Source organism: Symphalangus syndactylus, chromosome 13, assembly GCF_028878055.3.
Source record: "Symphalangus syndactylus isolate Jambi chromosome 13, NHGRI_mSymSyn1-v2.1_pri, whole genome shotgun sequence".
Taxonomy (NCBI): domain Eukaryota; kingdom Metazoa; phylum Chordata; class Mammalia; order Primates; family Hylobatidae; genus Symphalangus; species Symphalangus syndactylus.
The window spans coordinates 25,315,213-25,342,110 of NC_072435.2; the positions used below are offsets into that span (position 1 = coordinate 25,315,213).

The window sequence follows — 26,898 nt, forward strand, 5'->3', positions numbered from 1 at the left end:
GCCAAGAATTGCTAACACTACGTGGAATAGAAGTGGTAAGAGTGTACATCTTTGCCTTGTCCCCAACCCTGGGAAGGAATCTTTCACTTTTTGACCATGATATATGATGTTTGCTGTAAGGTTTTGTAGGTACCCTGTTAAGGAAGTTTTCCAACATACTGTTTTCCATAGTGGGTGTGCCATTGTACATTCCCACCGCCAAGCGGAGGAGGATTACAGACTCTCCTTGCCTATGAAGTAGGTTCACTTCGCACAGGTTACAAATGTCTGACTCCAGTGAGACAACCCATGCACACAAGTTCAACAAAGTGAGTTTACTACTGACAGGCAACAAGGGGCAGTAGAAACCTAGGATTGATTCATTGCAAGATGGTCCCCCAAGGCTCAGGAAAACTGCTTGGGGAAGATGGAGTCTCATCTACTGGTGTTCCACTGGCAGTGATGCTGAGGGACCCCACAGAGCACCCACCCTAGGTTTTACGGCACATGGCCTCGTGATGAGCCGCCCTAAAGCACTGAAGGACATCCTGTTTTTTGAAAGGGGGGCAGGGGGCTCTGGAATGGAGCCCAGGCTGCTTTGGCCAGTTTCTTCATATTTCAGGGTGTTACCTTCAGAATAACGTTCTGAAGTTATTCTTGAGAACTACAAGCAAGGAAGGGGAGAAAAATAAGGTTGTTCCTTTAATGTATACATCCCAGGGTACCTTCTACAAAACCAAAAGACAGCTCAGGAAGCCTTATCAAATTTGCTGTCTCCACATCTCGTATTGGAACTTTCAAGTGCCAATTAACAATATCAAGTTAATTAAGAAGAGAATGGATGGGGGAAAATAGTGGAGATTCGAAGGACTTCTCTCATAAAGGTGGAAATTTTAAAATCGTCATTAAGAAAAAAGGTGAATAAAGCAAGCATTCATAGGCTGGGTATGGTGACTCACACCTGCAATCCCAGCACTTTGGGAGGCCGAGGCAGGTGGATCCCTTGAGGTCAGGAGGTCGAGACCAGCTTGGCCTACACGGTGAAATCCCGTCTCTACTAAAAATACAAAACAATTAGCTGGGTGTGGTGGTGCACACCTGTAATCCCAGCTACTCTGGAGGCCGAGGCAGGAGAATGGCTTGAACCTGGAAGGGGGAGGTTGCAGTAAGCCGAGATCGTGCCACTGCACTCCTCCAGTCTGGGTGACAGAGTGAGACTCTGTCTCAAAAAAAAAAAAAAAAAGCATTCATAAAATGAAACAAAGCGGGGAAAGGTAGGGGAGAGTCATGGCTCTCCTCCCAGCAGAGTGGAAATCTTTAGATGGTAATTAAGAAATGGGATGACAAGCCTGGGCAACACGGCGAAACTCTGTCTTTACAAAAAAATACAAAAATTAGTCAGGTGTGGTGGTGTACTTCTGTGGTCCCAGCTAACTCGGGAGGCCAGGATGGGAGGATCACTTGAGCCCAGGAGGTCAAGGCTGCAGTGAGCAGTGATTGGACCACTGTACTCCAGCCTGGGTGACAGAGCGAGACCCTGTCTCAAAAAAAAATGGGATGAGTAAAATGGAAATGGAAATTGATGGAGTTGAAACAAAGGTCTTAATACAACAGTTTCGAAGACTAGGTGGCCCAAAGGAGCCCCTGCTGTCCTGCAGCATTAAAGGGTTGCACACAAGTCTGCATGGCTCATGAATCATGAAAATGTGATGAGATATGGTGGTGGATGTGGCCTGCAGGGGCCATTACCAACTCATGCAGTTTGGCTAATTAGGCAGAATGTCTATGTCTAGTCTTAGTCAAGAATGGCCATCCACTGGCCGAAGCCCAGTAGACCCTGTGTGTTTATTGTTTTGCAGAGACATCAGTAAACCATGCCATACACTTGGTGGGCATATATGTGAATCTTGGGTCCCAGGTAGCCACAAGAGGAGCCAGAGGATCCTTTAAGGATTGTTTGATCCCTTCTTGTAAGCTACCCATTTGTTCATGGAGTATACTGGTCCCTTGAGGTTCTGCTGTGCCTCATCTTGAATATGCCAGTTCCATTTTATAGTTGAGCTCTATTGAGCCTGTCCAATTTTACTGGTAAGGTTTGTGAGCACCCGAGTGAGAATGGGCAGTTCATGTTACAGGGTAACACAGAGCTCTGGCTGTAAGATGCACCGTTCCCACCAGTGTCCAAGAGCAAGCAAGGAGTTACATTGAAAAGGTATATATGTGGTGGGTATCTCAGGTAACTTACATGTCCAAACCCCAACGAGGTTGGTTCACGCACCGTGTTTTCAGGCTTTTAAGTAGCCAGGGGTGTGGCCCAGCCAAAACAGGGAAGGGGGTGATGGAGTGTCTCCTAGGTAGCTTGCTCCCAGGAGGTAGGGAGCTGCAGTAGCTCAGCTGGGAAATGGTGGACAGGTGTGAGCCACTGCACCTGGTGTACATGAGCTCTTTATTTTTTCCTCTTCTTTTTTTTTTTTGGTAGAGATGGGGTTTCATCATGTTGCCCAGGCTGGTCTTGAACTCCTGAGCTCAAGCGATCCATCTGCCTTGGCCACCCAAAGTGCTGGGATTACAAGCATGAGCCACCGTACCCGGCCATACACAAGCTCTTTGTATGGAACAGTGCAGGGCCAGGTGCGGTGACTCATACCTGTAATCCCAGCACTTTGGGAGGCCAAGGCAGGTGGATCATTTGAGGCCAGGAGTTCGAGACCAGCCTGACCAACATGATGAAGCCCTGTCTCTACTAAATAAAAAAAAATTAGCCAGGCGTTGTGGCACATGCCTGTAATCCCAGTTACTTGGGACCCTGAGGCAGGAGAATCACTTGAACTGGAGAGGTGGAGGTTGCAGCGAGCCAAGATTGCACAACTGCACTTCAGCTTGGGTAACAGAGTGAAACATTGTCTCAAAAAATAATAATAATAAATAAATAAAGGAATAGTGCAGTCATGTGAACTCCAGGTAGCTTAGGAGAATTTTAACAGAAGATGAAACATGGCTTTACTAGTACAATGTTGAAAAAACCACAATCAAAGCAATGGTTACCAAGAGGTGGAAATAGTCCAGTGAAAGCAAAAGGTTGACCAGTGAACCTTGGCTCTGTGGCACACACCTGTAATCCCAGCATTCTGGGAGATGGAGGCAGAATGATTGCTTGAGCCTAGGAGTTCAAGACTAGCCTAGGTAACATAAGGAGACTCTGTACAAAAAATTACAAAACAATTAGCCAGGCATGGTGGTGTGTGCCTGTGTTTCCAGCTACTTGAGAGGCTGAGTTAGGAGGATCACTTAAGCCCAGGAGGTCAAAGTTGTGGTGCACCATGATTGCGCCACTGCACTCCAGCCTGGGCAACAGAGTGAGACTCTTTCTCAATAATTAATTAATTAAAATAAGCTGAGCAGTGAAGAACAAAGGTCATGGCAATAGTTTTTTTTTTTTTTTTTTTTTTTTTTGGCAGAGGGGGGATGCACAAGGCATTTTGCTTGTCGACTTTCTGGAGGGCCATAGAATAACATTTATTTATTTTTAGAGCATTTTGAGAAAGTGAGCCAAAGTTTTAGCAGAAAAATGTCCAGGGAAACTTCACCAGAGTTCCCCTCCACCATGACAATGTTCCTGGTCATTCCTCTAATCAAACAACGGCAGTTTTCCAAGAGTGGGTTGCAATGAGAAATCATTAGGCATCCACCTTACCTGATTTGGCTGCTTCTGACGTCTGTTTTCTAATCTTAAAAAAAAAAAAAAAAAATGCTGGGCGCAGTGACTCACGCCTGTAATCCCAGCACTTTGGGAGGCCGAGGCGGGTGGAACACCTGAGGTCGGGAGTTCCAGACCAGCCTGTCCAACATGGAGAAACCCTGTCGCTGCTAAACATACAAAATAGCCAGGTGTGGTGGCGCATCCCTGTAATCCCAGCTACTCTGGAGGCTGAGGCAGGAGAACCACTTGAAACCGGGAGGCAGAGGTTGCAGTGAGCCGAGATCGCGCCATTGCACTCCAGCCTGGGCAACAAGAGCGAAACTCAATCTCAAAAAAAAAAAAAAAAAATTATGTTTAGATATTATTGATTTAAGCATATTATGATTTAAAGAAAGTTTATCTTGGCACGGCTCCTTGGCTCATGCCTGTCATCCTAGAACTTTGGGAGGTCGAGGTGGGCGCATCACTTGAGGTCAGAAGTTTGAGACCAGCTTGGCCAACATAGTGAAACCCCATCTCCACTAAAAACACAAAAATTAGCCGGGCGTGGTAGTGGGCGCCTGTAATCCCAGCTACTCTGGAGGCTGAGGCAGGAGAATCGCTTGAGCTTGAGAGGCAGAGGTTGCCGTGAACCGAGATCGCGCCATTGCATTCCAGGAGCCTGGGGGACACAGCGAGACTCCATCTCAAAAAAAAAAAAGTTTATCTCAAAGTTATTTGAGGTTTTGTCAAGTGTGGAACCGAGTAACAAGTATAAGGAAGAACAATGCAATTTATATCTATTTTTTAAAAGTTATTGCGTGTTTTAAAGCAGCAGTTGGTGATCTAGCTTACTGCGGGTTTTAGCCTTCCACGGTCCACAGCCCACGGTCCAGGTGTTGTCCTAGAAAAGTCTCTGGAAGCACAGACTTGACTCTTCCCCTGGGACAGGTGTGGGATAGAAATGGAAAGGAGGATCCTTTGGGCAATAGCATTACGTATCACATTAGTTCCGGGCAGAGTTTTGCATTTCACAGTCTAGTTTGCATCCCCTTCACAGATAATTTCAGGGCTTTTCAAGTAAGTTACTCAAATTAATTTGAATTGCAGGAACTTTCCTGGATCCAATCACTCACTGCTCCTCCTGGACCCCCCCCCCCCCACCCACCCACCGAATTCCCACTTCCCAGACCCTTGAGCTGCAGGAGACTCGCTAGCAGGATCGGGTTCAACCCGCTGGCAAAAATAGTTTTGAGATAAACCGTTTTCATCTTGGTGGGATGAAAACATTTTGCTTTCCATCATAAGGGGCCCACACAACTCTACGCTTTTTACCTTAAAACTGCACAGGCCCCGCCCCGGCGGTTCCTCCGCAGACCCCGTCTCTCCCCGGGCTCCGCCCCAGGCTACCGCGGCTCTGCAGGCACGTGCAGTTTCCTGGAGTCCCGGAAGCGGATCGCGGTGTGTGAAGGTGACGCCGCCGAGCAAGAGTGTGCCTACGTGTAGATTAAGCCTTCGATTCGCCGTCCGCCTTTTCCACACCCGCTCTGCTGACCTTAAAATCCCCGCATCGCGCCCTTCACCCCAGGTAAATACAGACCTCGCCATGTGGGTAAAACTCGCTCTGAGACCAGTCCCTGTCCCCTGCCTTTCGCGTCTTCTTCCCGCATAAAACCCTTTCCTGACCCCTCCTCTCGCCCCGCGCTTTTTAAAGTCCTCACCCGCGAGGTGGATTCCCGTCCTGAGCGCCTCCCAGCCTCTCCGTCGTCGGCTCTGGGGCGCAGCGCCGCAGCCTCAGTCCCGGGGAGGCCGCGTCCTCTGCCTGGTCCTGGGATCCTGCAGACCCCATCCCATCCTAAGGCGTCGTCGCCCCCTACCTCCCTCCTCCTCGTGCCGGGCCCTGCTGCTCCCCAGGCCTCCCCTTCGCAGTCACCGCTTCCCCTGCGCTCGCGTTGGGAAGGTGCCCGGGACCTGTCCTGTGACACCTGGTGTTCTTGCCTGCCCAGCTCCACCCTCTGGAAAATGTGCTCCTCCGGGGTGCAGGCGTCTTACTCCAAACCCTCCTGTGAATGTGTGGGCCAAGGGGATCAGGAGACACAGAGGGGGACTGAGAGAAAAGTAGAAAAACAGAGGAAAGAATGAGGGAAACCCATAAACACAAGGCAAAGTAGAGGACGGGTCGGGATTCGCAGAGACGGGAAGAGTGAAAGAAGGAGCCGGGCGCGGTGGCTCACGCCTGTAATCCCAGCACTTTGGGAGGCCGAGACGGGTGGATCAGTTGAGGTCAGGAGTTCGAGACCAGCCTGCCCAACATGGTGAAACCCCCGTCTCTACTAAAAATTAGCCGGGTGTGGTGCAGCACGCCTGTGATCTCAGCTACTCGGAGGGTGAGGCAGGAAAATCGCTTGATCCTGAGAGACGGAGGTTGCAGTCATCGGAGATCGAGCCACTGTACTCCAGCCTGGGTGAGAGAGCAAGATTCCATCTCAAAAATATTTTTAATTAAGAAAATAAATAAAAATATATTTCTCTGTTTTCTTCTTGCCTCCCTGATCACTACACTTTTCTAGTATGTCTTGAGCTCTGTTTTCTGAATGTGGAGTGACCCTCAGCTTACCCCTTGGACTTCTGATCTCTGCCCACACCCACTGCCCTTATCATCTCATCTCATGGCTTTTAAACCCATCGACACGGCTCCATGTTCCCTGCAGACCTCTCCCCTGAACACTGGAATCCTGTGTCCAGTTGTCTCTTCATCTCTCTTCTGGGAGTCCAGCAGGCTTCTGGGGCATTTTGCAGGCACACCTCTGGTGCCCCCTTACCTGAAGTTTTCATTCAAATACATTGGGACCTGTCCTTAATAATATTTAAAGGTGATTCCATGGGTGTCCAGCAGTGAGCACCCAGGCTCTGCCCTTCGTTTCTAAAGGCCGAAATCAGCCTGTGATCCACAGATGGGTGAGGGGGGCCGTGCTCTGCATGGGGTTGGTCAGGGCTGGGTCTGTGCCCTGAAGAGAAGCTCAGTCCAGCCCAGCTCCCCGCGGCTGCAGTGTGTGTGTGGGCTTCTCTGGGAGGGGAGCAGGTTCTGAAGAAATGGGCCCAAAACTCATCTGTTGGTCTTCCTGTAGGAGCCTGTCGTCCTTGTGTCCCATCTGGTGCAATGACTCCCAGAGAACTGGCTTTCCACAGTGAGGGCTTCCCTGAATGGGTGTTTGAGGCACAAAAATGAGGGTGTTGATTCCAGTCATTAGACGGCATATCTTAGACATTCAGGATTGACTTCTAAAGGCTTTTTCATGTTACCCAAGGAAGATGCCTAGAAGAGGAAGAAGAGAAAGAAAAGGAAACAGGGATGGCTCTTACTCAGGTAAAGTAATAGTATCGGTTGATTTTTATTTCTCTTGTTTCTGAAATTGTTACGGGTGGTGAATCCCTATCCATACAGGTCTGCACCAACCTCAATTCTTGCCTCCTCAGAAGAAAAAATTCAACTGAGAGGCATAGGGCAGAAGGAGAGACTGAGGCAAGTTTTAGAGCAGGAGTGAAAGCAAAAGTTTATTAAAAAGTTTTAGAGCAGGGCCGGGTGCGGTGGCTCACACCTATAATCTTAGCACTTTGGGAGGCCAAGGCGGCAGATCATGTGAGGTCGAGAGTCTGAGACCAGCCTGATCTGAGGGGGCAGATCACTTGAGGTCTCGAGTTCGAGATCAGCCTGACCTGAGGCTGAGGCAGGAGAATCGCTTGAACCTGGGAGGCGGAGGTTGCAGTGAGCCGAGATCACACCATTTCACTCTAGCCTGGGCAACAAGAGTGAAACTCCATCTCAAAAATAAATAAATAAATGAATGAATAAATAAATAAATAAAAAGTTTTAGAGCAGAAATGGCCAGGCACAGTGGCTCACACCTGTAATCTCAATGCTTTGGTAGGCTGAGGTGGGCGTATCGCTTGAGTCCAGCAGTTCAAAACCAGCCTGGGCAACGTGGCAACACCCTATTTCTACAAAAAAGATAAAAATTAGCCAGGTGTGGTGGTGAGTGGCTGTAGTCCCAGCTACTTGGGAGGCAGGAGAATATTTTGAGCCCAGGATGTGGAGGTTGGCAGTGAGCCAAGATAATATCATTGCACTCCAGCCTGAGTAACAGAGCAAGGCCTTGTCTCAAAAAAAAAAAAAAAAAAAAAAAAAAAGTTTTAGAGCAGAAATGAAACGAAGGAAAGTACACTTGGAAGAGGGCCAAGTGGGCGACTTGAAAGGCAAGTGTGCAGTTTGACTTTTTGACTTGGGGTTTTATACATTGTCATACTTCCGGGGTCTTGCTTCCTGATTCTTCCCTTGTGGTGGGTGTCCTCATGCGCCTGCTGGAGTCCACTCGCCCGACTCCTGAGATCTCATGGGAAGCGGCAGATCACCAGTTTCAGGTGTTTTCTATGTATGAGGAGCCTCCCTTTCCCTGGTGCCAGCTGTGACTATTATTTTAGATGTTTAACAACCACCTGACATCACCCGATAGTTGCCTGACATTCCTGATGTGTGTGTATGGGGAGGGGGAGTCCTCTCCTGCCCTGCCCTGTCCTGCTCATACCTGAGGAGTTACTTATAATAACAAAATGTCATTCTTTGGAGTTGCAAGTCTTTGAGTCTGAAGCATCCTGCCTGACATGTTTGCTCACTCACCCATGCCGTCCCTCAGTCCCTCTTGTCTCACTTACATTCCATGGCCCGTGACCTAGTGACATGAACTTGGGAAGAAGCTCCACTGGGGCCTGGATTGGAGATGGGGTGTGGGCCCCCTAATATTATGTTGAGGACTTTTTCACCAATATTTTCAGGGATATTGGTCTACAGTTTTGTTTTCTTGTCGTGTATTTGTGTGGGTTGCATGCTGGGCATCAGGGATTGTTTAGGGGCCACATCTGGATGCATGCCACCTCTTTGTAGAACAGGATTCAATAAACTGCCCATGAAGTCAAATATTACTGTGCACAAGTTCCTGCTAAATGCTTTAAAATTAGAACACTAAGGGGAAAGCTTTCCTGCCTTGTTTATATTATATTTGAAACTCTACAAGTGAGTCACTGTGTTTCTGACTCCAAATTCTTTTTTTTTTTTTTTTTTTTTTCTGAGACGGAATCTCGCTCTGTCACCCAGGCTGGAGTGCAGTGGCGCGATCTCGGCTCACTGCAAGCTCCACCTCCCAGGTTCACACCATTCTCCTGCCTCAGCCTCCCGAGTAGCTGGGACTACAGGTGCCCGCTACTATGCCCAGCTAATTTTTCTGTATTTTTAGTAGAGACGGGGTTTCACCGTGTTAGCCAGGATGGTCTCGATCTCTTGACCTCGTGATCTGCTTGCCTCAGGCTCCCAAAGTGCTGGGATTACAGGCGTGAGCCACCGCGCCCGGCCTTCTGACTCCAAATTCTTAATGACTGGGAATGGAACGGAAAGCTGAGACACAGACATCAGTGATAAGATGCTTTCATCTTATTACCCCTTTTAAGATATGAAGTCAATGTAAATGTCAAACAGCAAACGTTAAACTATTTGCAGATAGTCCAGAACACAGACCACAGTCTGTGTATTCCTGGAGGAATGCCTGTGAAATGTGTTTTGGGTGAAAATGGTTATCATTGTACTCAGAGGATCAGAACTTCTTTGCCATTGGAGACGATGGAACCATTTTTTAACCCAGTAATTATTAAATATTCTACTTATTTAAACATCACATGATTAATATATTTGTTTTATAGTAAAACCCCAAACATACAGCTTAGGCACTAAGACGTTTCTGTTCAGCTTTCCTTCCTCCTGCTCATCTCAGTGGAGAACCACTGTTCTCGGTGTTAATTTTTTATTAAATGTTCAGTAGAATTATGCAGTGATTACAAATTATGTGTCTATACTTGGTCTCTTTTGTTGGGACATTTTGATTACTACTTTACTGTTATTATTTATAGGCATGTACAGATTTTTTACATTTATTTTTGATTCAGTCATGGTAAGTTATATATTTCTTTTTCTTTTCTTTTTCTTTTTCTTTTTCTTTTCTTTTTTTGAGACAAAGTACCGCTCTGTCGCCCAGGCTGGAATGCAATGGCATGATCTCAACTCACTACAACCTCTGCCTTCCGGGTTCAAGCAATTCTCTTACCTCAGCCTCCTGAGTCGCTGGGATTACAGGCACGCACCACCATCCCTGTCTAATTTTTGTATTTTTAGTAGAGACAGGGTTTCACTGTGTTTGTCAGGCTGGTCTTGAACTCTTGATCTCGTGATCCACCCGCCTCAGCCTCCCAAAGTACTGGGATTACAGGCATGAGCCACTGCGCCTGGCAGTAAGTTATATATTTCTAGAGATTTATTCATTCTGCATTATCTTACTTTATTGGCATATGTGTGTATATATATATATATATATTGTTGTTGTTGTTGTTTTTGAAATGGAGTCTCACTCTTGTTGCCTCAGCTGGAGTCCAATGGCGCGATCTCGGCTCACTACAACCTCCGCCTTCCAAGTTTAAGTGATTCTTCTGGCTCAGCCTCCTGAGTAGCTGGGATTGCAGTTGCCCTGTATTGGCATATATTTTATCCTAGTAGTCTGTTATCCTCTTTTGTACTGTGACATGTAGGTAGTATACATGATGGATTACTTTAATTTCCTTAGGATGGCTTTATTTTTTCTTCTTGGTTTTTTTTAACTGTTTGTTTCTTCTACTTGATCAAGACAGTTTTTTAGTATCTCTCATATGTTTTTCAATTCAATTATTATGTTTTTCAGCTCTATAATTTTTTTTTTTTTTTTTTTTTTTGAGACAGGATCTTACTCTCACCCAGGTTGGAGTGCAGTAGTGTGATCCTGGCTCACAGCAACCTCCACCTCCCAGGCTCAAGTGATCCTCCCAAGTCAGCCTCCCTACTAGCTAGGACCACAGGCGTGTGCCACCACGCCCAGCTAACTGTTTGTATTTTTTTGGTAGAGACAGAGTTTCACCATGTTTCCCAGACAAGTCTTGAACTCCTGGCCTCAAGGGATCCTTCTGCCTTGGCCTCCCAAAGTGCTGGGATTACAGGTGTGAGCCACTGAGCGCAGATGCTAGAATCTCTTGGTGTTTCTTCTTCATGGTTTCTCGTTGTTAACCATCTCATTTTGTTTATACCTTGTTTTCCTGACTTCCTGTGGTTGTCTATGTGTGTTCTCTTGATTCTTTGAGTATCTTATGACTCTTATTTTGAGTTCTTTGTTTAGTAATTAATATCTCTTTGTTTCTTTAATGTCAGTTTGTGGTAATTTAACTTGTTCTTTTGTATGGGTCATGTTTCCTTTTCTCTATGTATATCTGGTTAATCTTCTGTTGGGATTTCAATTTCAGCATCTCACAAATCATCCACTTTGCTCAGTTTTTGGCGTCTGTCTTTGTTCAAGGAGGACACACTTTATTCAGCCTGACTAGACATTCTGGAGGCCTCTCTCTCTTTTCTGAGGATGCATCCTCTCTAGGCTTTTGCCTGTAATCTCACTGAAGAGATTTTGCCAGTTTGTATCTGGGAGGACCCCTGTTGTCTACCTGATACTCTGCAGCCTCTGTGATGCTATAGTAAATTGTGGGCTGGATCTGCACCTAGTATCTTGCCGATGTTACCACAGATATTGAATTATGTTGATTGCATTTATTCTTTTTTTTTTTTTTTTTGAGACAGTCTCGCTCTGTCACACAGGCTGGAGTGCAGTGATGCAGTCATGGTTCACTTCAGCCTCTACCTCCTGAGCTAAGGCAACCCTCCCACTTTAGCCTTCCAAGTAGCTGGGACCACAGACATGAGCCACCATGACCAGCTTTTTTTTTTTTTTTGCGGAGATGGGGGTCTTACTATGTTATGCTGGTCTTGAACTCCCAGGCTTAAGTGATCTGCCCACCTCGGCCTCCCAAAGTGCTAGGATTACAGGCATGAGCCACCACACTAAGGCTGATTGCCTTTATTCTCAGTGGCTCCCTGACCTGGTGCTGTTACTTTCAGTGCTTATATTCCACCAAGATAGAAACTTGTTCCTTTACCAGTCCCTTGAAAAATCAGAATGGTTGATGGATGTTCTCATACTCTCCTTCCCCCAGGAAAAATCAGTATTTGGGGATTTCTTTGCAGCGATGACACATCATGCCAGGATAGAGCCCCTGGTGAAGAGGTGTCACATTTTCCTATTGGGCTTCCATTAAGTGTTCCGGGCTGGTCGTGATGGCTCATGCCTATAATCCTAGCACTTTGGTAGGCCAAGACAGGAGGATTGCTTCAGCCGTGGAATTCAAGGCCAGCTCATGCCTATAATCTTAGGACTTTGGTAGGCCAAGGCAAGAGGATGGCTTGAGCCCAGGAATTCAAGACCAGCGTGGGCAACATAGGGAGACCCCATCTCTACAGAAACATTTAAAAATTAACAGGCGCCAGGTGTGGTGGCTAACGCCTCTAATCCCAACACTTTGGGAAGTGGAGGCAGGTGGATCCCTTGAGGCCAGGAGCTTAAGACCAGCCTGGCCAACATAGCAAAACCCCTTATATACTAAAAAGACAAAAATTAGCTGGGCATGGTGGCGTATGCTTATAATCCCAGCTACTCAGGATGCTGAGGTGCAAGGATCACCTGAGCCCAGGAGGTGAGGGTTGTAGTGAGCCAAGATCGTGCCACTGCCTGCCAGTCTGAGCGACAGAGTGAGACTCTGTCTCAAAAAAAAAGTAAAAATAAATAAATAATAAATAAATTGAGGTATTCTTCAATACCTAGTTTATTGAGGGTTTTTAACATGAAGTGATGTTAAATTTTATCAATAGTTTTTTCTTTTTTTTGAGACAGAGTTTCACTCTTGTTGCCCAGACTGGAGCGCAATGGAGTGATCTCGGCTCACTGCAACCTCCGCCTCCTGGATTCAAGCAATTCTCCTGCCTCAGCCTCCTGAATAGCTGGGATTACAGGCATGTGCCACCATGCCTGGCTAATTTTGTATTTTTTTAGTAGAGATGAGGTTTCTCCATGTTGGTCAGGCTGGTCTCGAACTCCCAACCTCAGGTGATCTGTCTCGGCCTCCCAAAGTGCTTGGATTACAGGCGTGAGCCACTGCACCTGACCTGAAAAGTTTTTTCTGCAGCTATTGAGATAATCATGTGGGTTTTGTCCTTAGTTCTGTTCATGTGATGAATCGCATTTATTGATTTGCGTATGTTGAACCAACCTTGCATCTCAGGGATAATATCCTTGATGAATATTGATACAAAAATCCTCGACCAAATACTAGCAAACTGAATCCAGCAGCACATCAAAAAGCTTACCCAACATGATCGAGTAGGCTTTATTGGCATATATATATATATATATATATAGGCCTATATATATATATATATATATAGGCCTATATATATATATATATATATATAGGCCTATATATATATATGCCAATATATATATATGCCAATATATATATATGCCAATATATATATTGGCCTATATATATATATATATATATATATAGGCCAATATATATATTAGCTAGGCTTGTGTGCCACCCACACGCCTAGCTAATTTTTGTATTTTTAGTAGAGACAGGGTTTCACCATGTTGGCCAGGCTGGTCTTGAACTCCTGACCTCAAGTGATCTGCCCACCTCAGACTCCAAAAGTGGGATTATGGGCATGAGCCACTGTGCCCGGCCTTTTCTTTTATTCTATTTGATGACCTTGAGCATTTGATTGTGGTATAAGGTGGATTTAGCCAACCGGCTTTGTTTCTGGAAGATTTTAGGGGCACCAGTGCTCAGCTCCCAACTCCTGGAGTGCATGCTCTAAATCTCAGAAACTTGTATTGCACACCGACTTTGTTCCCTGGCTTCTCGAGGTTTGTAATCTGTGCTGCAGGAGCTGAAGTGCAGCAGCGGCAGCAAAGTGTTAGTGAGTGCTGCGTTCCCTGCCTCCCTGCGGGCATTCACCACAGTGGCAGAGACAATGCCGCTGTGTCAGGGGTGGGGGCACCTTCTGGAGACTGTGTGCATGGTTTCACTGGAGGTCGGTTCTGGGGTGGGGTTCTGGTGGGTGCAGGTCTTGGTGCCTTCTTATCGTCTTGTAAACAGGAGTGGCACCAGTCTTTTAAAAAAGACTGCTAGCAGGCTGGGGGTGGTGGCTCAAGCCTGTAATCCCAACACTTTGGGAGGCTGAGGTGGGCAGATCACCTAAGGTCAGAAGTTCAAGACCAGCCTGGCCAACACGGTGAAATCCCATCTCTACTAAAAATACAAAAAGTTAGCTGGGCATGGTGGTGGGCACCTGCAGTCCAGCTACTTGGGAGGCTAAGCAGGAGAATCACTTGAACCCAGGAGGTGAAGATTGCAGTGAGCTGAGATCGCGCCACTGCACTCCAGCCTTGGCAATAAGAGCAACACTCCGTCTCAAAAAAAAAAAAAAAAAAGACTGTTAGCAAACCTATTCTTATTTTGAATTTATGAAGGAGAAGGAGGAATTAGATTTATGTTGAAGGTCCCCAAAGAAACCCAGAGCCATAGGTGAAAATCATGTCAGGGAAGGCTGGGACAGCTAGGTGGCGTCATTTTGTCCTTGAGTGCTTGATACAAGCATAATACTGCTTGTTGTTCCATGTACCTCCCAGCATCTGGAGGGTCCTGAGGCTCAATGGCTTCTTCCTTTGGGTCCCATATATGCTTGGCCCCACAGGTCTTGGTGGTTTGAGACACTCCTGCACCTAACATTTCTCCTCTGATGGTGGTTGTGAGACCTCTTACCAACAGAGCTACAAAAGTTTGAATCTCTCTTTTCCCCCAAAATGTTCAGAATACTCAACATTTCCTTAAGGTGACTGAGATTGGGATAGAGAGGGAGGAAAGAGTCAGGGTTAGGGGAAAAGAATGTTCCTGAATGCCAGGAAGCAAGACATCATTGGCATTAATCTTGAGCAGCTTCCTGGCTACTGGCTTTTCAAGTAAATGAAGTTTTAATGTCTTATATTCACCTTAAGCTCTCTAGCAGCTTCGGGGACTCTGTCCTTATCTCCTGCCAGCTGGAGGAGAATGAACAACAACCAAACACCATTAAGGTGGCTTCTTTCAATTCGAACTCTAATTCCTAAGGCACGATTCCTAGGTAGGACAGTGAGGAGCCACATGTCTGCCACAAGCTCATGAACACAGAAGAAATTAAGATAGAGGCCGGGCGAGGTGGCTCACGCCTGTAATCCCAGGACTTTGGGAGGCCGAGGCGGGCGGATCACGAGGTCAGGAGTTTGAGACCAGCCTGGCTAATATGGTGAAACCTCATCTCTACAAAACATACAACAATTAGCTTGGTATGGTAGCAGGCACCTGTAATCTCAGCTATTTGGGAGGCTGACGCATGAGAATAGCTGGAACCTGGGAACTGAAGGTTACCGTGAGCCACGATTGTGCCACTGCACTCTAGCTTCGGTGACAGAGCCAGACTCCATCTCAGAAAGAAGAAAAAGCCCGGGCGCGGTGGCTCACACCTGTAATCCCAGCACTTTGGGAGGCTGAGGCAGGCGGTTCACTTGAGGTCGGGAGTTCAAGACCAGCCTGACCAACATGGAGAAACTTCGCCTCTACTAAAAATACAAAAAAATTAGTGGGGGTGGTGGTGCATGCCTGTAATCCCAGCTACTCACGAGGCTGAGGAAGGAGAATTGCTTGAACCTGGGAGGCGGAGGTTGCGGTGAGCCGAGATCACGCCATTGCACTCCAGCCTGGGCAACACGAGCGAAACTCAGTCTCAAAAAAAAGAAAGAAAGAAAGAAAAAAAATTATTCTATGGAATTTGTACCAATTGCAAAACTGAAAATAATAACAAACTATCAATTGTATACATACTTACATGAAACTACTTAATATTTCATTTAGTATTGCTATTACTATTAATTGTTATGGAGCAGAAGCTGAGTCCATTACAAGCGAGTGGTGTCCATTTCAAATTGTGCTGTCTTCACAGTGGGTGAGTAGAGAAATTTAGTAAATATTGTGCAAAACCAGATAATTTATATATTTCTTTTTTTTTTTTTGAGACAGAGTCTCGCTGTGTCGCCCAGGCTGGAGTGCAGTGGTGCAATCGTGGCTCACTGCAAGCTCCGCCTCCCGGGTTCACGCCATTCTCCTGCCTCAGCCTCCTGAGTAGCTGGGACTACAGGCACTCGCCACCACACCCAGCTAATTTTTTGCATTTTTAGTAGAGATGGGGTTTCACCATGTTAGCCAGGATGGTCTCGATCTCCTGACCTCGTGATCCACCCGCCTCGGCCTCCCAAAGTGCTGGGATTACAGGCGTGAGCTACCGCACCAATTTGTGTATTTCTGATAAGATTAAGGCATTCCTCACCTACCAGGGAAAGCAAAGACCAGGTTCTCTGGAGTTATCTCTCATGAGAAAATAGATGCTGACTGCTTCAAAACATATATTGATTAAGGTAGAGGCATTCACCAGCCACTAACTGGGCTGGGATTATCAATTTATTGTTTTCCTTTGTGGAGAGGATTTCTGGGTGAGGAGAAAATTTTTTTGCCTTTAATTATATTTTCCCAACGTTTAATAAATAAAGAGTATTTCTTGGACAGTTGAGTGCAGTTTGTATTTACTAGTTTATTTATCTATTTATTTATTTATTTGAGGTGGAGTCTTGCTCTGTCGCCCAGGCTGGAGTACAGTGGTGCAACCTCAGCCCACTGCAACCTCCGCCTCCCGGGTTCGAGCGATTCTACTGCCTCACCCCCTCGAGTAGCTGAGATTACAGGTGCCCGCCACCATGTTTGGCTAATATATGTATTTTTAATAGAGACGGGGTTTCACCATTTTGGCCAGGCTGGTCTCAAACTCCTGACCTCAGGTGATCCGCCTGCCTCAGCCTCCCAAGGTGCTGGGATTACAGGTGTGAGCCATCGCGCCCAGCCTGTATTTACTATTTTAGATGCACTAAATCCTTCATAGACCTTTGGTTACCACGAGGGGTGGGGAATCCTTCAGTTCTTGGTCTTCCTCAAGGAAGGAATTCAGTCAGGAGACACAGAAAGAGTTAAAGGGTTAAGTAACCTTTATTTAAAAAGAGAGGACATCAGAAGAATGAGCCAGCTGCTAGTGCCTGAGTTTTTATGGGGGCTTTTAAAGTCATCAAAACAGCACACCCAGAAAGACAGAACAGGGTGGGCTGATCAAAAGGATGCGTCTACTCCTACTAATGGCTGGGCAGATGTTCTCATGAGAACCCTGCATGATTATTCATGAACGTGCCATTCAGAAGTGTACTCTGAATGTGCCATTCAGAGTAGCCAGGCGCAGTGGCTCACGTCTATAATCCCAGCACTTTAGGAGGCCGAGGCGGGCGGATCACCTGAGGTCAGGAGTTTGAGATTAGCCTGACCAACATGGTGAAACCCCATCTCTACTAAAAATGCAAAATTAGCCCGGCATGGCAGCCCATGCCTGTAGTCCCAGCTACCCAGGAGGCTGGAACAGGAGAATCAATGGAACCTGGGAGTTGGAGGTTGCAGTGAGCTGAGATCGCACCATTGCACTGCAGCCTGGGAGACAGAGCAAGAACTTGTCTCGAAAAAAAAAAAAAAAAAAAAAAGCAAAAGGCTGTTCTAGGATGGGTTATTAGAGAAGTGCTGGCTGTCTTTGGGCAGCATCACCAAGGAAGCTATCAATGGGCTGCGTTTCTAAAGGTTCCTTTCCCAAGGGCTCTCCTGCCTGCTCATGCCTGCCTACCTGCCTACCCTAATATTTCCCTCCTCAAGAGATGGGGACCCTGAAAAGCTTTGGGTGTAAGGACGTCGTGGGTCTTCTGTAACTACTTCCTGCTGACATGGGGCGAAGAAGTCATCAGGGTCTCCCTCTCTTGCTCTGTCTCAGAGAGGAAATTCCTCTGTAGCTTCCCGGAATCTTTGCCCACTGGCATCCAAGGGGGAGATGTGCTTATAGGTGCTGGGGCCTCCGATGACAGATAGCTGATGTCTTTCCGTTTTGGGGGACTTCATGTGAAATTGCTTTATCCTAGAAGAGACACACTTAACCAGTAAATTAAAGAAACAAGGGCCAAAGAGGAAAAGTAAGAGTATAACTGTTGCCGGTCCCAGTAAAGGGACAAACCAGTTGAGGGAGGGGAGGGCAGACTTCACAGCCTCCCAAATGGCCCTTGCTGAAGCACCTCCTTTTCCAAAGTCATGGAGCCACGTAGCCTCGTCATAGATCTTTTTTATATCCTCCTCTATCGCCCCACTGTTATTGACATAAACGCAACAGGATTTATTGATCACTGCACAGACTCCACCCTGCTCTGCTAAGAGGTAATCTAAGGCCAATCTGTTGTCCATGACTACGTTTGCTAGAGAATCTATGGAGGCCTTGAGTTTAGAGATGCTATCTCTGGTACTCTTGGCTATGTTTTCTATTTGTCTGGAGAGGTTTCTGAGGGTGACATCATGATAAGTGAACCCTCCCCATGGGGCGAGCATTCCTACGGCTGCTCCCATCCCTGCCAGTATTAGACCCAGAGCTCTTTTCTGTCTGGGTTGGGTGGTGTTATAAATGGTCACACCTATCCCCCGTGGTCCCAAAAGTCCCACAGCACATTCCCCCGTATGTTGGATGTTATTGATGCAAGTATAGAGGTTTGCCACGGCGGGGGTTGAATAGGTTCTCTTAGGACTTCCGTCAGAGGGCAGTTTATTTTTTTGTGGTCCACATAAAAATACATAGCCGGGAGGGGTACAGGCCCACCGGGGGACGTGGCTGTCGAACCACTTGTGTAACTGCGATTTCCACGCTGCTGGAATAGATTGATTGCACGTAGGGGATAGAGGCCCTCCCAGGGGAACAGTAGTTTTTGGCCATGTGGGGACAGTGTATGCCTTGGGAAGCGAATATAGAACCCTCCATGTGATTAGCTGTTTTCCTTCCCAAGCTGCACAGCGGTTTTGGGGTGACTTGTCTCGATAATCGTTCATTTGTTTATGGCTAGCTGGACACCAGTGAGTCAAGTTAGGGTGGCAGCCTGCTGGGGAAAAGCTCATGGGATGGATGGTGGGACTGGGGAATCCCTCCTCAGAGGTGTTCTTCCTGTCACAGTGTCCTTCAGGGCATGGACAACAGGTTTGGTTTAGAGAAGAGCAGTTGTAGAAATAGAAAGAAGTTTTAGAGCTTTGATTGAAAGGTGGAGTGAGATCCAGACAGGGGACTTGGTGCGCTGAGTTAGCAAGCGAAACCTGGAGCGGAACAGATTTATGTTGGCCTTCGGGGATTCCTGAACCAAATGTTAGGTTTAAAGAAAAATTTCTTACCAAAATATATTGGTAAGATGCGGACCTGGTGATGAAGTTGTGACAGATCCAACAGTTGCTTAGATGGTTTCCCGAAGCAATTATTTTGGAAAAATTGACAAGGGAATTTTCACTCCATTGTGCCTGTGAGGGTAGGGGCATGGGAAGGAGGGAAAGATAGAGGAAAAGGAATTTCTCTGTCATAGCTGATTCTCCCTTAAGCTTTGTGAAAGCAAAAGGAAAGTGGTGAAAACAGGAGAGACAAATAATGAAATGGTTAGACGGAGTGTTTAGTGAGAAAACAGGCTGTTATCGGGACGTCAGGTGGCATGCAAGTGTGGGTCAAAATCAGGAGAATAACCAATGCCACCGCAACCAAGATTCCCTGTACTGAGATTGACTTTAGTTCTGGGTGAACAGAGAGAAGGCTTTACTTATCTTTTCACTTGAAGCGGAATTTTAAGTTCTCCAGTGGCTCACAAGAATGCTCAGGTGCTGAATTCTGTTGTTCTTCTGTGGTTCTTCAGGACCTTCCTACAGTTTTACTCGGGACTGATGTATCCAACTGGAGATGCCAGAAATGTTGACAGCTGTTGGGGTGGAAAGTACAACAGTAAAGGGGCCTTTCCATAAGGGAGTTGAGACCCAGATGACCCGTCTCTCCATGTTTTGATCAGGTTTTTTGACCCTGGTTGGTATAATGGGTGTTGATTACTGGACGGGTCAGTGGCAGGCAGTACCTTTTGTCCAAACTCCTGAATGGCTTGTATTTTTTTTTTCTTTCTGAGACGGAGTTTTGCTCTTGTTGCCCAGGCTGGAGTGCAATGGCGCGATCTTGGCTCACCGCAACCTCCGCCTCCCAGGTTCAAGCGATTCTCCTGCCTAAGCCTCTTGAGTAGCTGGGATTACAAGGGACCGCCACCATGCCTGGCTAATTTTTTTGTATTTTTAGTAGAGATGGGGTTTCACCATGTTGGCCAGGCTGGTCTCAAACTCCTGACTACGGGTGATCGGCCCACCTTGGCCTCCCAAAGTGCTAGGATTACAGGTGTGAGCCACTATGCTTGGCTGTTTTTTTTTTTTCTTTTTTCTTTTCTTTCTTTTTTTTTTCTTTTTGAGCCTGTTTTGCAGCCTTTACAAAAATCAGGGTTTTCCCATGAGATCATGAGGATTTTCACATAAGGGACCTCTGACCATGTGTGTTGGCGTTGGCAGTAAAGGTCAAGCTGGAATATGGTATTAACATTTAAGCTCCCCACCTTTGGCCCTTCTAGTTCATATTCTGACCAAACTATATTGCAAAGGAAAATCAGTCTCTTTCGTTTTACAATCTGGGGATCAACCTTATCCCAGATTCCAAGGGGATCCAGGAGGGGAATCCTGGGATATAAAGATCTGATTACCCGTCTGAAAGACAAGACAAGGGAGAATGCAGGATAGAGGAAGTGTCCCTTTACCTATTTGGTGACTCATGAAGGTCAGGCATTCCAATCCTTGACCTAAATGAGGTGTCTCATGCCTCTCCCTGCAAGGGTGAAGTGTCCTTCACCTTGGAGCTCTGGAATTAGCCCTACCATGTGCTCTGCTGTTTGCATTCCTTCCTATTGTTTTGCTCAGAAGGATTTCTTAGATTTCCTGGGTCTGATGCCCAGCAGCGATGCCTTCCACTCTTCTGTGTTGGGTAAGGCCGGGTGGAAGAATGTCTGCCGTGAGAGTAGTTCTCTTCTCTCATATCCCAGTGACCTTCGTTCTGCAGGAAGCCCAGTAGTTGTGCCCCTGCTGAATTCTGCAGAGAATGGACTTCTAAAGTCCTTTTTTTTTTTTTTTTTTGAGACAGTTTCTTTCTTGTTGCCCAGGCTGGAGTGCAGTGGCACGATCTCAGCTCACTGCAACCTCTGTGTCTGGGGTTCAAGCGATTCTTCTGCCTCAGCCGCCTGAATAGCTCGGATTACAGATCCATGCCACCAGGCCGGGCTAATTTTTTAGTAGAGACAGGGTTCCACCATATTGGCCAGGCTGGTCTCGAACTCCTGACCTTGTGATCTGCCCTCCTTGGCCTCCCAAAGTGCTGGGATTGTAGGCGTCAGCCACCGTGCCCGGCCGATACAGGGTTTCTCCATGTTGATCAGGCTGGTCTCAAACTCGCAACCTTAGGTGATCCGCCCACCTTGGCCTCCCAAAGTGCTGGGATTACAAGCGTGAGCCAATGCGCCTGGCCTAGGTCTTCTTAATACATAATGATATCGGGCTAATACTAATGATTACAGGAATGGAAAAGATGATATCTTCCCCCACTCTTAAAAGGTTCCTTGGGGATTATACAGAAAAAAATGCTTAAAAGGCATGGAAGCCCCCCTAGGGCTCAGAGTTAGTGAACTGGGCTGTTGATTCTGGTTTTTTAGGTCCGTTATATGATCACATAAACATCAAGGGGAATGTGAGAAGCATTTTCTATCAGCTTATTCAACAAAAAGCAAAAAGGACCTGAGTACTTCATGGGTCTGTTACAATGGCCTAATGAGGTGGAGAAAGAAGTCCCCTGTGGCCCATTGGAAACCCTGGTTGTACAGAGAAACTAGGGAGTAAGGAAGTGGTCACAGGTGACCCTCTGGAGGAGCCAGGCAGTTCTGTTGAGGAGTCACAGAATGAGGCATTCTCGAAGAGTAGGCAGGTGGAGAAGGACCCAATAATAAATGAGGGATTTCTTTTTTTTTTGTTTTTGAGACAAGAGTTTCACTCTTGTTGCCCAGGCTGGAGTGCAATGGCGTGATCTTGGCTCACTGCAACGTCTGCCTCCCGGGTTCAAGCGATTCTCCTGCCTCAGCCTCCCAAGTAGCTGGGATTACAAGCGTGCACCACCACACCTGGCTAATTTTTGTATATTTAGTAGAGACGAGGTTTCACCATGTTGTCCAGGCTGGTCTTGAACTCCTGCCCTCAGGTGATCCACCCCCCTCAACCTCTCAGAGTGCTGGGATTACAGGCATGAGCCACCGTGCCCGGCCAAAATGAGAGATTTCTTTAAGCAGGCATCCTGCCAGTGCTGGTCCCTCCGGTGAAAAAGGAGGCAAGGGAAAGGAGAAAGCTGAGTCTCATTTCTGAGGAAAAAGGTGTAAACATCAGCATAGGCCCTCAAAGGACTCTGGCGCCTGAGTGAAGCAAACGCAGCAGGTCCTGGATGAGCAGGCCCTGCAAGAGGCTTGCACCCACAGGAAGAATTCATGAAATCCCCACAGCAAGGAGAGGGACAGCAAAGAGTAAGCAGAGTGACCTGGGAGATTAATCAGTGGTGGGGGCATATTGTGTTCAGGGGAGTGAACGGCCATGAACGGCAAGTATAAGAGCTGACTTAACACAGGATGGTAGTTTTAGTTAAAAGATATGTGCCAGGCGCGGTGGCTCACGCCTATAATCCCAGCACTTTGGGAGGCCGAGGTGGGCGGATCACGAGGTCAGGAGTTCGAGACCAGCCTGGCCAATATGGTGATACCCCGTCTATACTAAAAATACAAAAATTAGCCGTGCATGGTGGCACACGCCTGTTAATCCCAGCTACTTGGGAGGCTGAGGCAGAAGAATCGCTTGAACCCCGGAGGCGGAGGTTGCAGTGAGCCAAGATCACACCACAGCACTCCAGCCTGGGCGACAGAGTGAGACTCTGTCCCAAAAAATAAAAAAATAAAAAATAAAAAATGAAGCTCCCCAGTCACTGCACAGCCAGGCATATTCCCTGCCACCTTCATAAGCCTCCTGCAGGGAGGGTCACTGTGTGTCTCAGATCTACTCAGTGTGGAGTTTAAAGTCCTCCCTCCTCTGCTTGTCACCCCTCAGGGTGAGCTGAGAAACCAGCCAGCAGGAGCAGAGTGACAGTGGCTGAAGGGAAATGGGACTGGGCAGTTGTTAGTGAACAGAGCCTGAGAGGAAAAACCCCTCCCCTTAAAGCTGCCAGAACTGCATTAGGGCAGGAGGTTCTTCAGTGCAGAAAGAAGCAGAGGTCATCAACCAGAGAATCTGGCACCAGCTTTTCGGCACTTACCCGGATAACCAGGCGAGGTAACCACGTAACCAGGTGAAAACACCAGATGTTACCCAGAGGGGTGTGGAAGTCCTCTGGTTCTCGGTCTTCTTGGATTCAGTCAAGAGATGCGCAGAAAGAGTTAAAGGGTAAATGCCGTTCATTTAAAGAGATGCGAGCTCAGAAAGAAGAGACACCCTGAACGACAGAACAGAGCGGGCTCCTGAAAAGAAGGAGTCTGTCCTTACTAATGCTGGCCTGACCCTTTTAATGAGAACCTGACATGATTATTCATGAAGGGGCTGTGCACAGGCATTATTGGTCAGCATGTTCTGGGAAGTCCTTTGGGCAGGAATGTGCTGTGACTGTCCGTGCACACATCACAGTCTCCTTAGCATCTCAAGTCTCCACCCAGGGGTGTGGCTTTTATTTTCTTTTTATTTTTTTCTTTTTTTTTTTTTTTTTGAGATGGAGTCTCCCTCTGTCGCCCAGGCTGGAGTATAGTGGCTATCTCAGCTCACTGCAAGCTCCGCCGCCTGGGTTCACGCCATTCTCCTGCCTCAGCCTCCCGAGTAGCTGGGACTACAGGCGCCCGTCACCGCGCCCGGCTAATTTTTTTTTAGTAGAGACGGGATTTCACCGTGTTAGCCAGGATGGCCTTGATCTCCTGACCTCGTAATCTGCTGGCCTGGGCCTCCCAAAGTGCTGGGATTACAGGCATGAGCCACCGTGCCCGGCCCTTATTTATTTTTTTCTAAAATCATATTTGAAAAAAGGGGGATGTGTTTCTTAGTATTATAATGAGCAAAAGGCCATTCTAGGATCAATTATTAGAGGAGTGTGCATGCTCCTTAATAGGGAAAATCCCCTAGCTGGGTTATTTCTGGCTAGGGCCTGAGAATTCCCTTCCTGGGCCAGACAAGCCCAGCCACAAGCACAAGTGTAGGCAATGTAGCCACTGTCCTGCTTTTGCTGTCAAAAGGGGATTGTCAGTGGGCTGTGTTTCTTTTTCTTTTTTTTTTTCTTGAGATGGAGTCTGGCTCTGTTGCCCAGGCTGGAGTGTAGTGGCATGATCTCGGCTCACTGCAAGCTCCGCCTCCCGGGTTCATGCCATTCTCCTGCCTCAGCCTCCCGAGTAGCTGGGACTACAGGCGCCAGCCACCATGCCCGGCTAATTTTTTTTGTATTTTTAGTAGAGACAGGGTTTCACCGTGTTAGCCAGGATGGTCTCGATCTCCTGACCTCGTGATCTGCCTGCCTCGGCCTCCCAAAGTGCTGGGATTACAGGTGTGAGCCACCGCGCCCGGCCCAGTGGGCTGTATTTCTTAAGATTCCTTTCCCAGGGGCTCCCTTAACTGCTCATGCCTGGCTACCTACCTACTCCAAGCTGGTTTGTTGGCAGAAAGACTTTATTTATTTATTTATTTATTTTTTGAGATGGTGTCTCACTCTGTCACCCAGGCTGGAGTGCAGTGGTGTGATCTCGGCTCACTGCAACCTCCAACTCCCTGGTTCAAGCGATTCTCCTGCCTCACCCTCCCGAGTAGCTGGGATTACAGCCACATGCCACCATGCCCAGCTAGTTTTTGTATTTTTAGTAGAGATGGGGTTTCACCACATTGGCCAGGATGGTCTTGATCTCCTGACCTCGTGATCTGCCCGACTCAACCTCCTAAAGTGATGGGATTACAGGCGTGAGCCACTGCACCTGGCGCTAGAAAGACTTTTAAAGTAGTATCTAGTTCATCCACATTTGTATGTTTCTTCGATTCAATCTGAATGCAAATTTACCTAAAGCTTTTCCCCTGAGATCACAGAGAACAACTTTCTTCACCTTAATTTTGTTTTCAGCTGGGCATGGTGGTGCACACCTGTAATCCCAGCACATTGGGAGGCTGACACAAGCGGATCACTTGAGTTCAGAAGTTTGAGACCAGCCTGGGCAACATGACAAAACCCCATGTCTACAAAAAATACAAAAAAATTAGCCGGGCATAGTGTTGTGACCCTGTAGTCTCAGCTTTTGAGGAGGCTGAGCTGGGAGGACGGCTTGAACCCAGGAGGTGGAGGGTACAGTGAGCTGTGATCATGCCACTGCACTCCAGCCTAGGGGACAGAGTGAGACCCTGTCTCAAAAACAAACAAAAAACAAAAAAAAAAACAATCAAAATATGTTTATTCTCATTAGGTTATTTCTCTTATCACGAAAGAAAATGTCTCTGAATTACCTTCCTTCATCAGGGCTCAGCTGGTACCAAAAAGGATGTCAAGAAAATTTAGATTGAGGTCAGGCGCGGTGGCTCACGCCTGTAATCCCAGCACTTTGGGAAGCCGAGGTGCGCAGATCACGAGATCAGGAGATCGAGACCATCCTGGCTAACACGATGAAACCCTGTCTCTACTAAATATACAAAAAATTAGCCGGGTGAGGTGGCAGGCGCCTGTAGTCCCAGCTACTCGGGAGGCTGAGGCAGGAGAATGGCCTGAACCCAGGAGGCGGAGCTTGTAGTGAGCCGAGATCACGCCATTGCACTCTAGCCTGGGCAACACAGCAAGACTCTGTCTCAAAAAAAAAAAAAAAGAAAATTTAGATTAATATGGGAATGTGACATGGATCTGACATAGAAATTAGTGTTTTTATTGTCAAATTGTGACCAAAGAATTCATGAAGCTGTGAGAATACGTTTTCCCATGATCAGCAGAAAAATGTATAAGGGAACACTATTTTTCTTAATATGACCCTAGCTTTCTGCTTAATTCAACAGTTACAGAGACCCTTGAAGGTGGAAATGTAAAGCCATATCTTCCAACAATAACTGATCAGTGTCTTGCATGTGATAGAAATGAATGCCACGCAGCCAAAATGCGCACTGAGGACCCTTCAATGTCATTCAGAAACTGAGGTAAGGAGCAAAGTTTGCTATTGTTCTTGTTACTTTTAGTTCTGTTTTTCAAGTAGAACACATGTATTTATTATTTTTAAAAATCTTTGTTTGATGTTATAATATGTGGTGACAATGTTGAAGTTTACTACAACTTCAGCCTGACCAACATGGAGAAACCCCGTCTCTACTAAAAATACAAAAATTAGCCGAGTCTACTGGTGCACGCCTGTAGTCCCAGCTACTCGGGAGGCTGAGGCAGGAGAATCGCTTGAACCCTGGAAGTGGAGGTTGTGGTGAGCCGAGATCATGCCACTGCACTCCAGCCTGGGTGACAAAGTGAGACTTTGACTCAAAAAAAAAAAAAAGAAAAAGAAAAAGCTTTAGAGCAGAAATGAAAGGAAGGAAAGTACACTTGGAAGAGGGCCAGGTGGACGACTTGAAAGGCAACGTGCAGTTTGACCTTTTGACATAGGGATTTATAGTTGGCATACTTCTGGGGTCTTGCTTCCTTGGGGTGGGCTGTTCTTCCCTTGGGGTGGGCTGTCCACATGCACATGCTTTAGTCCACTCGCCCAGCTCCTGAGATCTCATGGTAAGGGGCTGATCACCAGTTTTAGGTGTTTTCTATCTATGCCTTTCCCTGGTGCCGGCTGTGACTAATTATTATTTTAGAGAGACAGTTAACAACCACCTGACCATCACCTGATGGTTGCCTGGCTCATTCCTGATCTGTGTGTATGGGGAGGGGGAGCCCTCTCCTTCTCATACCAGGTAAGCTACCTACTGTAACAAAATGTCATTCTTTGGAGTTGCAGATCTTTGAAACATCCTGCCTGACACGTTTGCTCACTCACGCATGCCTTCCCTCAGTCCCTCTCATCTCACTTAGATTCCATCCTGCATGCCCTAGTGACATGAACTTCTGAAGAGGCTCTGCTGGGCATGGTCCTGGGAAGGGCTGACACCCAGACATGGATTGGAGATGGGATGTGGGCCTTGTGGTTTCAGTGCTTCCGGGGAGCAGGGATTGTTTA

General features: G+C 47.0%; 1 protein-coding gene across 1 annotated transcript; it reads right to left on the reverse strand.

The window, feature by feature from the left end:
- Nucleotides 1-16,722: 16,722 nt before the first annotated feature.
- ERVV-2 (endogenous retrovirus group V member 2, envelope) lies at nucleotides 16,723-23,219 on the reverse strand. The gene is made up of 2 exons (XM_055238934.1): nucleotides 23,001-23,219; nucleotides 16,723-19,554 (listed from the first exon to the last, which is right to left on the reverse strand). Exon 2 carries the CDS (start codon nucleotides 19,166-19,168, stop codon nucleotides 17,555-17,557), a length of 1,614 nt encoding a protein of 537 aa, XP_055094909.1. The 5' UTR covers nucleotides 19,169-19,554; nucleotides 23,001-23,219; the 3' UTR covers nucleotides 16,723-17,554.
- Between the last annotated feature and the right edge of the window lie 3,679 nt (nucleotides 23,220-26,898).